The sequence below is a fragment of the Saimiri boliviensis genome, chromosome 14 (genome assembly GCF_048565385.1).
Source record: "Saimiri boliviensis isolate mSaiBol1 chromosome 14, mSaiBol1.pri, whole genome shotgun sequence".
NCBI lineage: Eukaryota > Metazoa > Chordata > Mammalia > Primates > Cebidae > Saimiri > Saimiri boliviensis.
The window spans coordinates 10,591,610-10,606,904 of NC_133462.1; the positions used below are offsets into that span (position 1 = coordinate 10,591,610).

The window sequence follows — 15,295 nt, forward strand, 5'->3', positions numbered from 1 at the left end:
CAGGCTGGCCTCGACCTCAAGGCCTCCAGCGATCCTCCTGCCTCAGCCTCCCAAAGTGCGGGAATGATAAGCATAAGCCACCCACTGTGCCTGGCAGCACTGGCATTTTTTTAAAAAGACGAAATTGAACAGAATAGCAAGTAGTGTGCACCTCCTGCCGGAAGGACACTGGTTTGTGCTACACCCACACGGAGTCTATGGTAGACACCATCAACTGCTCCCCACTTTCCTTTTTCTCTCGTTCCCAAGCACAAGGACTACACTTCCCAGCCTCCCTCACAGTTGGGCGTGGCCATGGGACTGAGGACTGACCAGGAGTGGTGAGGGCAAGGAGGGTATGCCCCTTGCAGGCCCGTCCTGCTAACACTTCTCTACTCATTTCCCACGCCCTTGACCCTTTGGGTGGCTGGATGGAGATGCAGGAAAAGCCCCTGGGGGCAGGGGTGATGGAGCCACAAGAGGGAAGGAGCCTGGGTCCCTGAATAAAAACTGCCTGCCAACCTGCCTGCCATTTCAAGACCGTGTGTATCTGTCTTGGCAGTCTAACCTCTGCTAAATTAACAAATGAGATACAAATAGTGACATAAAACATATTGAGAAACCCTGGTTTTAAAAGCCCTTTCCTGCTGGGTTTCCTGTTACAGTTGAAAGCATTCTGATTGAGTCACTGGTTCTTCCTTTGACCCTGTGGAATTTGTTTTGTTTTGTTTTGCTTTGAGATAGAGTCTTGTTCTATCGCCCAGGCTGGAGTGCTGAGGCAATAGAGGACTTAAAAAACCCATGCCCTTGGCCGGGTGCAGTGGCTCAGGCCTGTAATCCCAGCACTTTGGGAGGCCGAGATGGGTGGATCACCTGAGGTCAGGAGTTCGAGACCAGCCGGGCCAACATGGTGACACCCCATCTCTATCAAAAAAAAAAAAAAAAAAAAAAAAAACCCATGCCCTACCCTCTGCCTCTTTAAATTAGAGCTTCTAATGTAAAGGTTTTATTTTTATTTTTTATTTTTATCTTGGGACAGAGTCTTGCTCTGCTGCCCAGGCTGGAGGGCAGTGGCATGATCTTGGTTCACTGTAACCTCCGCCTCCCAGGTTCAAGCAACTCTCCTGCCTCAGCCTCCCGAGTAGCTGAGATTATAGGCACACGACACCGTACCTGGCTAATTTTTTGTATTTTTGGTAGAAACTGGTTTCACCATATTTGTCAAGCTGTTCTCAAACTCATGACCTCAAATGATCTACCTGCCTTGGCCTACCAAAGTGCTGGGATTAGAGGTGTGAGCCACCTCGCCCAGCTGAAACTGTGGATTTAAGGCACAATTCTCCCTTCAGCATGGGTTTGGATTTGGAAGGGATGAGTTCGCCTCAGTGGCTTGGCTAGCCCTATCCTTCCCGTCCTGAAATTGGTCCTATGTAAATGCCTCTTGGCTGCCCGGGCACCATGGCTCATGCCTGCAATCCCAGTACTTTGGAAGGCCAAGATGGAAAGATTACTTGAGCTCAGGAGTTTGAAACCAGCCTGGCCAACATAGCAAAACCTGATCTCTACTAAAAATAAAAAAACAGCCAGGGTAGTGGTGTGGGCTTGCGGTCCCAGCTACTTGGGAGGTGGCGGTGGGAGGGTCATGTGAGCCTGTAAGACGGAGGCTGCACCGAGCTGTGATCACAGCACTGCACTCTAGCCTCGGTGACAAAGCGAGATCCTAGCTCAATATACAATAAAACAGGCCTCCCGGGTTCCTCCCTGCGCCAGCCGTCAGGATATAGTCCCCTTCCTGCCCGTGCCTCACCTGCAGCACCAGTGAGTCCAGGGCCACCCTCCGAATTTCCGGGACAGGGTAGGGGGCGAAGGCGTCATAGTCCGATTCAGCATAGAGGCGGAAGCAGACTCCGGGGCCCGTGCGGCCCGCCCGGCCTTTCCGCTGCTCTGCGCTGGCCTGGCTGATCCAGAACTCCTGCAGCCGCTGCAGATGGGCCTGCGGGTCGTAGCTCATCTCCTTCACCTTCCCTGCGTGACAGCAATGAGGGACGGGAGTCTGCATGCAGCTGGCCCCGCCCCAGCCGCTCGCTGACACCCTCACTCACTCCTCTGTCTTCTGTTAATGCTAACCAAGGGTTATTCTGGGCCCAACTGTGACATTCTGCCCATTTATTCTTTCATTTCCTTACTCATACTTTTTTTTTTTTTTTTTGAGACAGGGTCTCACTGTCTCCCAGACTCAATCACATCTTACTGCAGCCTCAACCTCCCAGGCTCAAGCGATCCTCCCTGCTTAGCCTCCCGAGTAGCTGGGAGTAAAGGTGCATGCCACCACACCTGGCTAATTTTTTCAAGAGATAGGGTTTCACAAACTGATCTCAAACTCCTGAGCTCAAGCAATCTGCCTGCCCCGGCCTCCCAAAGTGCTGGCATGACCGGCCACTGCGCCTGGCCTCTCACTCACACGTCTTGTCTTTTCACTTATTTTCCTAGGTCTTTGCTTCTTCAGAGGTTCACTTATCCAATCAACACTTACTGAGCACCTACTATTCACCAGGTGCCGCACTAGGCACTAGGGAACAGCAACAAGCCGAACAAAGGCCCTCGTCTCACAGGACTGAACAGAGCACCTTATTTTCTCCAGTGTCACACCAACCTTTCTTCACATTTTCTTTTTATTCTTTTTTTTTTTTTCGAAACAGAGTCTTGCTCTGTCACCAGGTGCCAGGCTGGAGTGCAATGACACAATCTTGGCTCACTGCAACTTCCGCTTCCCAGGTTCAAGCAATTCTCCTGCCTCAGCCTCCCGAGTAACCGGAACTACAGGCGTGCACCACCACGCCCAGCTAATTTTTGTATTTTAGTAGAGATGGGGTTTCACCATGTTGGCCAGGCCCACCTTGGCCTCCCAAAGTGCTGGGATTACAGGCATGAGCCACCGCACCCGGCCGCATTTTCTTTTCTTTCTTTTTTTTTTTGAGACAGAGTTTCACTCTTTTTGTTCAGGTTGGAGTGGCAATGCCGCGATCTCAGCTCACTCCACATCCTAGGTTCAAGCGATTCTCCAGCCACAGCCTCCCGAGTAGCTGGGATTGAGATTACAGGAACTCACCACCATGCCCAGCTCATTTTTGTATTTTTAGTAGAGATGAGGTTTCACTGTGTTGGCCAGGCTAGTCTTTAACGCCTGACTTCAGTGATCCCAAAGTACTGGGATTACAGGCATGAGCCACCGTACCCGACCTATTTTTCAAATTTCTTTTTTTGAAACAGGATCTCACTCTGTTGAACAGGCTTGAGTACAGTGGCATAATCACAGCTTACTGCAGCCTCAACTTCCTGGGCTTAGGTGATTCTCCCGCTTCAGCCTTCTGAGCAGCTGAGACTACAAGAACGCACCACCACGCTTGGCTAATTTTTATATTTTTAATAGAGATGGAGTTTCGCCACGTTGCCCAGGCTGGTCTCAAACTCTTGACCTCAAGTGATCCATCCACCTTGGCCTCTCAAAGAGCTGGGTTACAGGCGTGAGCCACTGCAGCCGGCCTAAAATGTCTTAATAGCACATGAAATTATGAACCGTTTTACTATCAATGGCATCCCAGAGTTGATACGACCAGGTAGCTGCTAACACTTACTGAGTGATGGCTCTGGGCCAGGCACTGTCTAAGACACCTAAGTGTGTTAAGTGATTTAATCCTCATAACCTGAGGGGAGGGCCTGTCACTGCCATTTTACAGATGGGCAAACCGATGCAGGAAGTGTGAGTGACATGAGCCAGCCAAACAGCCGGCACTGAGACTGGCCAGGTAGGCTCCAGCATCTCCAAACACCATCCTATGCTGACTCCCCAGCAAACCTTCCAGTCAGGAAGACAGAAAGTGGGCAAACAGAGCAGCACCTATAAAACAGAATGCCAGGCTGGGCGCGGTGGCTCACAGCTGTCATCCCAGCACTCTGGGAGGCTGAGGCAGGGGGATCACCTAAGGTCAGGAGTTCAAGGCCAGCTGGCCAACATAACAAAACCCCATCTCTACTAAAAACACAAAAATTAGCCAGGCGTGGTGGTGCACATCTGTAATCCCAGCTACACGGGAGGCTGAGGCGGGAGAATCACACAAACCCAGGTGGTGGAGGTTACAGTGAGCTGAGAAGGCACCACTACACTCCAGCCTAGGTGACAGAGCCAGACTCTGTCTCAAAAAAAAAAAAAAAAAAAAAAAAAAAAAAAAAAAAAAAAAGGATGTCAGTCCGCTTCATATGAGAAGCAACAGGGGATGGAGGAGGAGGGGGATATCTCTTAGAGCGTGGACAGGGTGGGCCTCTCTGATGGGGGGGACATTTATGTGGCCTGAAGTGAGGTGAGGGCCCCAGCTGTGTGGACATGTGGAAAAAGATGGCTCCCAGCAGAGAGGACAGTATATGCAAAGGCCCCGGGCAGAAGCAGGCTTGGGAGGTGTGAAAAAGAAGATGTTGCCACTGTTGCCTGGCCCCACACGCCATCTTCCAGCACCCCAATTCCGAAATCCAAACCTGAAATCTTTTCAGCGCTAACGTGACCCTCCAATGAAATGCTCACTGGAGGATTTTAGGTTTTTGGATTTGACATGCTCAGATAATAAGATAGATAAAAATACTCCACATTCCAAAAAATTCAAAATTCCAGATGCTTCTGGTCCCAAGCATTTTGGATATGGGGAAGTCAACGGTACACCCTGCTTCGAGCCACACTCGCACACCTCCGGACCCCACGTTCCTCTCTAAGTCCCTGGGGGTGGTGGGTAGGGGCTCACGGTGGTCCTTACCGGAATCTACCACAAAGCGGATCCCGTCAATGGTGACTGAGGTCTCCGCGATGTTGGTGGACAGGATGCATTTTCGGACTCCGGGAGGTGCCACATCAAACACCTGGGGGAAGGACGGAGGCGGTGTCCAGGACTAGCTCAGCCCTGACCGACCTGTGTGGCCAATTTCCCGCCCATTCCCATGTCGGCAGCTTCCCTGGAACCCTTTCCTCCTCCAGAGACCTCTCTTTTGGATCCGGCTCACCACCCACCCCATCACCTGGGCCAGCGTGGGCCCTCCCCCAGCCTCAGACAGAGTCTTGCTCTGTCACCTGGGCTGGAGTATAGTGGCACGATCTTGGCTCAATGCAACCTCCACTTCCCAGGTTCAAGCAATTTCTCCTGCCTCAGCCTCCTAAGCAGCTGGGATTATAGGTGCCTGCCACCACGCCCGGCTAATTTTTATATTTTTAATAGAGACCGGATTTCACCATATTGGCCAGGCTGGTTTTGAACTCCTGACCTCAGGTGATCCACCCTCCTTTGGCCTCCCAAAGTGCTGAGATTAAAGGTGTGGGCCACCATTCCCAGCCCCCTACCTGAACATCTTGAACTTCTGTTTTTTTTTTGAGACAGGGTCTCAGTCTGTTGCCTAGGTTGGAGTGCAGTGGTGTGATCACAGCTCACTGTAGCCTTGACCTCCCGAGTTCTTGTGATCCTCCTGTAGCTGGGATTACAGGCCCCTCAAGTAGCTGGGATTACAGGCATGAGCCACCACACCAGGCCACCTTGTACATTTCTTGAAGTCCTTCCCTCCTCCCATGGCCCAGCCCCCACCCTGGTCCAGGCCTCTCCTCGCCCACTCCGATCCTGCTCTGTTTCCCCTCATATCTCTGGCCTCTAGACTCACACGGCAGCCAGAGGGATCTGCTGAAGCACAAGCCGGCACTCCCCCAGCTAAGGGGCCGAGGTGGGAGGATCACATGAGCTCAGGAGTTTGAAACTAGCCTGGGCAACATAGTGAAAACTCTTTGCTACTAAAATTAAAAAATAAATTAACAGAAGCCAGGCGCAGTGGCTCACACCTGTAATCCCAGCACTTTAGGAGGCCGAGGTGAGCAGATCACTTGAGGTCAGGAGTTCGAGACCAGCCTGTGCAAAATGGCGAAACCCCATCTCTACTGAACATATAAAGGATTAGACAGACGTGCGGGTGGGTGCCTGTAGTCCCAGCTACTTGGGAAGCTGAGGCAGTAGAATCACTTGAACCCAGGAGGAGGAGGTTACGGGGCGCTGTGATCACGCCACCGCACTCAAATCTGGACGGCAGACGGAGACTTCATCTCAAAAAAAAAATTAAGGGAGTGTAGTGACATACACCTACAGTTGCTGCTTGGAGGACTAAGGAGAGAGGATCGCTTGAGCCCAGGTCAAGGCTGCAGAGAGCTCCGATCATGCCACTGCACTCCGGCCTGGACAACAGAGCAAGACACAGCCTCACCGCTCAGTTTCTGGGTGTTTCCATGCTGCAACAGTGGGGCGGAGCAGCTGTGGCAGACAGAGCCCATGCCCACAGGGCTGACCAACTCTACTCTGACCCTTTACAGAAAGTTTGCCAACCTCTGGTTGACAGCACGGGCTCCCGGGCCAAACTACCTGGGTTCGCAGCCTGGCTCTGCCACTGGGTGTCTGTGACTCTGCACAAGTGCAGCCTCCCAGACCTGTATTTGTGGAGTGACGCGAGTCCTGTGTGCAGCTGCCCCAATTCATGCAGACCCCTGCCCTCCCACTCGGGCTTCCTGCGATACCTTGTCCTGGTCGGCCACAGACAGGGCACTGTGCAGCGGCAGCACCACCCAGCGCTGGGTGTGGCTGGCATAGGTCTGGGCGGCCTCCAGCACGGCGCTGATCTCCGCCATGCCACTGAGGAAGACGAGGAGGTCACCCCGCTCCTCAGGCGGGTACTTGTGGTCAATGGACTCCAGCACCCTCAGGAAAGGCCGCGGGTCCAGCTTCTCCGACTTGGACGTGGTCGGCTCCGCCTCCTGCGGCTGGTACACAACCTGAGAGGAGACAGCCCCAAGTAGAAGCACACCCTGTCCCTCCAGCTCAGAGCAATGAGCCAGGGAGGCTACGGGCTGACAGGGGAGACTGGAGGCTGACGGAGAAGATGCAGGGCGGCTGGTCCAGGCTGGTGGGCAAGGCTGTTCCATGCCATCATTCAGGGATCCAGGATCCTCCTTTCTCATTACTCTACCATCTCACTGGGCAGGATTTCTCAAAGTCAGCAAGACTGACATTTCAGTCTGGGTAATTCCTTGCTGTGGGGCTGTCCTGTGCATTGCAGGATATTTAGCAGCATCCCCGGCCCCTACCCACTAGATGCTAGTGGTCTTCTCTCTGGTGGTGACTATTAAAAATGTCTCCAGGCCGGGCGCGGTGGCTCAAGCCTGTAATCCCAGCACTTTAGGAGGCCGAGGCGGGTGGATCACGAGGTCGAGTGATCGAGACCAACCTGGTCAACATGGTGAAACCCCGTCTCTACTAAAAATACAAAAAAATTAGCTGGGCATGGTGGTGCGTGCCTATAATCCCAGCTACTCAGGAGGCTGAGGCAGGAGAATTGCCTGAACCCAGGAGGCGGAGGTTGCGGTGAGCCGAGATCGCGCCATTGCACTCCAGTCTGGGTAACAAGGGCGAAACTCCGTCTCAAAAAAAAAAAAAAAAAAAAAAAAAAATGTCTCCAGATACTGCCACATGTTCCCTGGGGGGCAAAACCACCCCTAATTAAGAAACAGTCAGGTGGCAGACAGCACACTCCAGCTAGGGAATTTTTAAAGGATGTCATAAAAAGACAAAGTAACAAGGCAACTGTAAGGCTTGTGGAGTGCTGGTAATGTTTTGACTTTTCTAAATCTGGGTGCTAGCTACATAGATATATTTAACCGGTGAAAACTCATTGAGCTGTGTACTTACAATGCATGCATGCTCTTGTGTTCAGAGTAACTTCAACAAGAAAAAAATTCCAGGTAACAGAACCAGGATTAGAACCCTAGAAATCGAGTTGGTTGGCTGATCATGAGAAGATCCTGAGCCTGAGCCAGGTTAACTGGCTGATTTCCCGGCATGGCTGGGTCACACCTGTCATCTTAGCTCTGCGAGTCCAAGGTGAGAGGATCGCTTGACCAGACAGAAAACATAGCAAGACTGCATCTCTTTAAAAAAAAAAACAACTACTGCTGGGCGCTGTGGCTCAGACCTGTAATCCCAGCTCTTAGGGAGGCAGAGGCGGGAGAACAGCTTGAGCCCAAAAGTTCGAGACCTGCCTGGGCAATATAGCAAGACCCTGTTCTCTTAAAAACAAAACAAAACAAAACAAAAAAACCGGCCCCGGACCCTACAGCCACCAGGATATTGATGCCTAGGAAGAACCGGATTGCCATTTATGAGCTCCTTTTTTTTTTTTTTTTTGAGACGGAGTTTCGCCCTTGTTACCCAGGCTGGAGTGCAATGGCGCGATCTCGGCTCACCGCAACCTCCGCCTCCTGGGTTCAGGCAATTCTCCTGCCTCAGCCTCCTGAGTAGCTGGGATTACAGGCACGCGCCACCACGCCCAGCTAATTTTTTTTGTATTTTTAGTAGAGACGGGGTTTCACCATGTTGACCAGGATGGTCTCGATCTTTTGACCTCGTGATCCACCCGCCTCGGCCTCCCAAAGTGCTGGGATTACAGGCTTGAGCCACCGCGCCCGGCCAAGAATATCTTAAAGTAAAGAGATGGGAGACACAGCAGCAGAGAAGAGGGGTGTCCAAGTTTGGACAGAGGCCTGGTGGGAGGTCCGGGCGTGTGGGAGGAGGGGGAAGTGCTCACCGTGATGGGGAACAGCCTCCCAGGCACCTGTACCACAGGGGCGTTGCCAAAGTAGCTGGAGAAGAGCGAGATGTTGATGGTAGCTGACATAAGGATGACCTTGAGGTCAGGCCGCTTGGGCAGCAGGCGCCGGAGGACGCCCAGGAGGAAGTCATTGTGGAGGTGCCGCTCGTGGACTTCATCCACGATCAGGACCTCGTACTGGGGCAGGCTGGGCTCCCGCTGGATTTGTCGCAGGAGCAGCCCCACCGTCAGGAACACAATCTTGGTGGCTGCCGAACGCGTGCTCTCAAAGCGGATCTGGTAGCCGACCTGGGGTGGGAGAGAGAACAGTGTGGTCAGGAGAGGACCCTGAACCTGGGTACCGGCCCCCGGCCCTGCCCAAACTCAAAATCTAAGCAAATGCCATGCCCACCTATCAGACTCTGGAGCCTAAGAGCTTGGGTTTGAATCCCACCTCTGCCACTTAGTGCCATCGACCTTGGGCACGCAACGCCATCCCTTAATTTGTTTTCCTCCTAGATGCTGCAAGAATTCCCTATGACAATGCACATAAAGTGGCTAGCACCATGCCCTGTGTATAGAGAATAACAACTATAATAGTAATCACCTTTTTTTGAGTCCCTACTATGTGCCAGGACATTACATGCCACTCCAAGTGCTTTATTTTATTTTTTTTGAGACGGAATCTCGCTCTGTCACCCAGGCTGCAGTGCAGTGGCACAATCTTGGCTCACTGCGACCTCCACGCCTCCCCCGCACCAGGTTCAAGCAGTTCTCCTGCTTCAGCCTCCAAAGTAATTGGGATTACAGGTGTGCACCAACACATCCAGCTAATTTTTTTTATTTTTAGTAGAGATGGGGTTTCAACATTTTGGCCAGGCTGGTCTTGAACTCCTGACCTTGTGATCTACCTGTCTCAGCCTCCCAAATCATGCTGGGATTGCAGGCATGAGCCACCTTGCCCAGCCTCTTAAGTGCTTTATGCATCTCAACCCACTTCATCTTCATGACCACCATGAGACAGAAGGATTATTACTGGCCTTCCAAAATGGCATTTGCATCATGGTAACTGCCAAGAATTACCCTCACAGCTGGGCGCAGTGGCTCACACCCGTAATCCCAGCACTTGGGGAGGCCAAGGTCGGTGGATCACCTGAGGTCAGGAGTTTGAGACCAGCCTGACCAACATGGTGAAACTCCGTCTCTACTAAAAATACAAAAATTAGCTGGGCATGGTGGCAGGCGCCTGTAATCTCAGCTACCCAGGAGGCTGAGGCAGGAGAATTGCTGGAAGCCAGGAGGCGGAGGTGAGCCGAGGTCGCACCACTGCACTCCAGCCTGGGACAGATCGAGACTCCATCACAAAAAGAAAAAAAAAAAAAAAAAAAAAAAGATTGTTGAGTCTTTAGGACATTTCCCACTGTTTTGCTGTTAAAGAGCTATGCTGGGAGTGCCAGCTCCTTTGTCATACAGACGACAGACAGGCCAATCTGTGGATAAAGTTCTAGAATAATCATCGCTGGGTCCAACGGTAAGCATTTCATTTTTATTGATACTGTCACGCCACCTCTTCCCCCAGCGTGACTCTGGAAAAATCAGAAAGCTGGTACATCCCACTCACCTGTGAACCATACTGACTGAGGCTCTCAAAGCTGACACGCTTGGCCAGCGAGATGCAGGCGATCCGCCGGGGCTGGGTGCACGCCACGTGACTGAAGCCAGCAGCCAGCAGGTACTGGGGCACCTGAGTGGACTTGCCACAGCCGGTGTCACCGGCCACCACCACCACCTGGTGTTCCTTCAGCATCTGCAGGATGCGGTTCCCGTACTGGGCAATGGGGAGGGCCGCCCGCTCACGCTGCAGCTTGGCCAGGCGCCCAAAGGCCTGCTTCTGGCCAAAGTCCAAGTAGTGCAACAAGGCTCGGCGGAACTCAGACACTCTCTCCGCGGGCAAGTGCCTGCCCAGCTCCCGAGAGCCCCGGGTGTCAGGGCCCAGAACAGAGAGGTTGATGCGGTAACGTGGGTCGTAAGTGCGAGGTAGGTCGGCCAGGGCTGGGATGCTGTGCTTGGGAGGCCCGGAGTCTTTCTCCTCCTTCCTGGAGGTTTTGAGATTCTGGAATCTCTGCAGGCGTTCAAAGAAGGTCCAAAACTTCTGACATTCCTCAGAACCCTGACGGATATAATCCTCCTCACGGAAAAAGGCATCTTCCAAGAGGCGACGTGTCTCTGGACAACTCCAGTCCCATTTCTCCAGGGCCTCTTCCTCACGGGGAGCCCGGGGGTGGTCTCGGCAATCTCTGCCCTCCCTTGTTCTAGGAGGAGGCATGTTAGTAATCACAACGGGGGTCTCAGTTCTGATCACCCAGAACAAATATTCTCATCCGTTCCATTCCTGCAGCAGTTTAAGAGGCCAGTGCCTGCAACAGAGAACCACTTTCTCTTCAAAGAGCTAATTTTTCCTCCTGGTCATGGCACAGGACCACCACAGATGATAAAGTGGCCCAGGGCCTGCTTGAGCTGGTGACATACAGCGCACCTCATGACACCGGCAGTGATCTCTTGGATGGACACAAGTTCACGCTGGGTTTTCAGGTCCTGGATTCTTGGGAGAGAGAACAGAAGATATTCATTCACTTTTTGGAACACTGCCTTTTTTTTGAGACAGTGTTTCACTCTGTTTCCCAGGCTGGAATGTAGTGGCACGATCACGGCTCACTGCAGCCTCGACCTCCTGGACTCAAGCAATCCTCCCGCCTCAGCCTCTAGAGTAGCTGGGACTACAGGCACACACCACCACACCCAGCTAACTGTTCACTGTTTGTAGAGATGAGGTCTCACTATGTTGCCCAGGCTGATATCAAACTTCTGGGCTCAAGCAATTTCTCCACCTCAGCCTCCCAAAGTGATGAGATTACAGGTGTGAGCCACCATGCCCAGCTCATTTTTAGACACATTTCTAACAGCCTGTTTCTCAACCACTTAACTAGGAAAAGGCGGTAATGATCATCACTCACAGATGGCCATGATCACATGCTCTCTCATGTGACACACACAGCACCAGACTTGACAATCCAGTGATGGGGACTGCGATAACAGAACCCTGGGGAGCTGTGGGAGACCAAAGGAGTTGCCTACCCATGCTTGGGTATCAGGGAAGGACACCCAAGACCTAAAGGGGAGTGTAGGTCACGTGCCAACCAACAGCAGAATCTTGTCTTGAAAGGCAGTAACAGGAGAGAGGCGTGATATAAGGAAAAGAATAAGGCAGGGGTTCTTCACCTGGGGTCCAGCGAGATTCAGGAACACTGAGATAAAAGGCAAAATTCTGCAAGCGCTATTTTTGTTAACACTGTTACTGTGTTATTTTTTGTCTGCCTGGCACAACCCTTTAGATTTTTTTTTTGAGAACAGTGTCCACTTTCCTTTGGAGAACAGCCCTTCCTCGATGCTACATGGTTCTGAGGGCCTTTAAATCAAAGAACCCCTATTGGGCAGGCAAGTGACAAAGACCTGGCCAATCGTGGTGCGCTACTTCCCCTCTAACCAAAGATTGGTTTGAGAAGCGGACACATGACCCAACAAGGGCCAATCAGGGCCCTTTTGTGGAATTCACACTCGGTTGCTAAGAGAGAAAAGCTCTCCTTTTATCTGCTGCAATCAGGCACGTCTGGTATAAGCCTGGAGCTGTCTGTGGTAGCTCTAGAACACGACAGGCTTTCTTAAAAATCTATCCTAGAGAAATAACTAGATACAGGCACAAGGATGGTCACTGTGCAAACACAGGGAGAGGTGAAAGAGGGAAACAAAGAGAAGTTTGGCGGTATCGTTTAGTGCTCGAAGCTTAGTTCCCTTCGAAACCTCCACTTCTCAGCTACACAAGAAAATGCCTTTTTGCTTAAAGTTGGAGTTTTTTTTGCTTTTGCTTTGATATGGAGTCTTGCTTTGTTGCCCAGGCTGGAGCGTGATCTCAGCTCACTGCAACCTCTACCTCCTGGGTTCAAGTCATTCTCATGCCTCAGCCTCCCAGGTAGCTAGCTGGGTTTACAGGTATGCACCACCATACCTGGCTAATTGTTTTACTTTTAGTAGAGATAGCATTTCACCATGTTGGCCAGGCTGGTCTCGGACTCCTGACCTCAAGTGATCCATCCACCTCAGCCTCCCAAAGTGCTGAGATTATAGGGGTGAGCCACCATGCCCAGGCTAAAGTTGGGTTTTTGATTCTCAGCTGAAAATATCCTAATAAACAGCACACCTTCACATGTGCAATTTTCTGGAGGGAAGTGAGTCACTGAGATTCTTAAAGGGGTTTATGTCCATAAAAGGGTTCAGAGTCTTTGTTGCTGAAGGCATTGGAGTCAGGCAGATTTGGGTTTGAATCTCAGCTTCATCATGTATTAAATGTGGGGCCCCTGGGCAATTTTTTTTTATACGGAGTCTCAGTCTGTTGCCCAGACTGCAGTGCAGTGGCGTGTTTCAGCTCACTGCAACCTCCGCCTCCCAGGCTCAAGTGATTCTCCTGCCTCAGTCTCCCAAGTAGCTGGGATTACAGGCACGCACCACCACGCCCAGCTAATTTTTTGTATTTAGTAGAGACAGGGTTTCACCATGTTGGCCAGGCTGGTCTCGAACTCCTGACCTCAAATGATTCACCCACCTCGGCCTCCCAAAATGCTGGGGTTACTGGTGTGAGCCACCTTCCCCACATCCCTGGGCAAATTAACCTGAACTAACTCAAGGCAGTTTTCATCATGTATAAAACAGAGAGAAAATCCTTATAACGTTCAATCAAGCTTGCTAGAGAAAAGCTAAACAGTTCAACAGCAAATAGTTTTTCCCTACCATAAAACAGAGGACTAATATGCAGAAAACAGCAAGAGGAAGTGGAGCAAAATCTGGAAACAAAATTAGACTCAAAAGGCCACAATTCCCTATCATAACGGTGCTAACAATGCTTCCACCTGCTCTGCACTTCCTGTTCTAGGAGGGAAGCAAGTGGAGGTCTTGGAGTGTTACTGTGACTCTGGGCCAGCGATTCTTAGAAAACGAGAGCATTGGCCGGCCGCTGTGGCCCAAGGTAGGTGGATCATTAGGTCGGGACCTGACCAACATGGTGTCACCCCTGTCTCTACAAAAAATACAAAATTAACTGAGCATGGTGGCACATGCCTGTCATCCCAGCTACTCGGGAGGTTGAGGCAGGAGTCTCGCTTGTTCGCGGAAGGCGGAGGATTTGGTGAGCAGAGACGGCGCCACTACACTCCAGCCCAGGCAACAAGAGCAAAACGCCGTCTCAAAACAAAAAACAATTTTTTCTTTTTTCTTTTTTTTTTTTTTTTTGAGACAGTGCCTCACTCTGTAACCCAGCCTGGAGTGCAGTTTAGCGCAATCACAGCTTAGTGCAGCCTCAACCTCCCAAGCTCAAGCGAGCCTCCCACCGCAGCCTCCCAACGTGCTGTGATGATAGGCGTGAGCCACGGCGCCCTCTTTCGCATTTTCTGTTTGAATCTTTTTTTACTCCCTTGTCTCTCCAGTGTTAATTCTCCATCACCTTCTCTCTCCATTTCTCCATCTAATACTTTGTCTCTCAATATCGGAAGCTTTAATAATAGCTAGCGCTCACTTACTGCTTACTCATGTTCTCACACAGATCTATTCCAATCCCACCTATGGACACACACTCACACACTTTCCTCACAACTGTAAGGCACTCTGATCAGTGCCTATTTTACTGAGCCACAGAGAGGCTGAGTGAGTAGCCAAGCAGCAGATGAGGAACTCCAATCTAGGGGTTCGGGCTCCACTCCCTCGCTTTTCCACTTCTCAGCAGCATCCTCCATTATCTCCTGTTTTTGTGGGGTTCTCCCTACTTCACTGTCTCCATCCAACCATATCTCTCGGTCTCCCCCACGACTCAGCGTCTCGTTTCTCCACCTAAATCCCATTTTTTGTTTTTAGCGTCCACGACCGGCTTCCTACTTTTCCTGCCACTCCCCAACTTCACGGGCGACCACGCCTCTCGGCTTCGTGGTCTCTGAGCCTCCAGCTGGAACCCATCGGCCCCCTCGCCCACGCTCTCTAGTTTTCAGCTTCCCTCCTCTCCCAACACCCTCGTCTTTCAGTCCCTCTTTCTCGAGGCTTGTTTTCGAGCCTCCATTTCTTTCCGCCTCTGGCCTCTCTCTCGCCCAGGTTCTCCCAGGGACGCTCTGGTGCCATTTCCGTCCGCGTCTGCCGACCCTTCGCCTTCCTCTCACATTCCTTCTCATTTTGAGATTTTTTTTGCCCCTGGGCCCATCCTCAAACTACCCCAAAACGGCCAAACTCCGCCACCACCCGGCACACCCGCCCCGCCCTGCTCACTTACTGCAAACCACGAACGCCTTAACTTCCGGTCCCAAGTGCCCGAGTCTTGCGCCTGCGCACACCGCCTTCGCAGTTTAACCTCGCCCCCCCCGCCAATAGGAAGCTCAGGGCTGCCCAAGACCCACCCCGCGCCTGCGCATAGCACACTTCCGCCCCGCCTCGCTTGGGGCGGAGCCGCTAGTGATTGCGCCCTCTAGAGGCCATTGGAGGCGTTGCAGTAGAGACTTGCAAGCGCCTCCTCCCCGGCCCCGCCCTGTCCTCATCAAGCGCACCCACGTGCACCCCAGCTCTGGGATGC

General features: G+C 51.9%; 1 protein-coding gene across 5 annotated transcripts in view; it reads right to left on the reverse strand.

The window, feature by feature from the left end:
- The window catches only part of DHX34 (DExH-box helicase 34), a 48,608-nt gene extending 33,554 nt beyond the window's left edge, over positions 1 to 15,054 (reverse strand). For 3 of the 5 annotated variants that reach the window (XR_012513802.1, XM_074386134.1, XM_003940287.4), the window contains exons 1-6: positions 14,999 to 15,054; positions 10,256 to 11,236; positions 8,632 to 8,943; positions 6,569 to 6,823; positions 4,782 to 4,884; positions 1,787 to 2,004 (exon numbers count right to left, since the gene is read on the reverse strand). Coding sequence is in view for 4 of the 5 variants with exons in the window: in XM_074386134.1 (XP_074242235.1) it covers positions 1,787 to 2,004; positions 4,782 to 4,884; positions 6,569 to 6,823; positions 8,632 to 8,943; positions 10,256 to 10,960 (1,593 nt within the window). In the remaining variant the exon portion in view is untranslated. The other 2 variants (XM_074386133.1, XM_074386135.1) reach the window with 2 other exon arrangements.
- Positions 15,055 to 15,295: the final 241 nt, after the last annotated feature.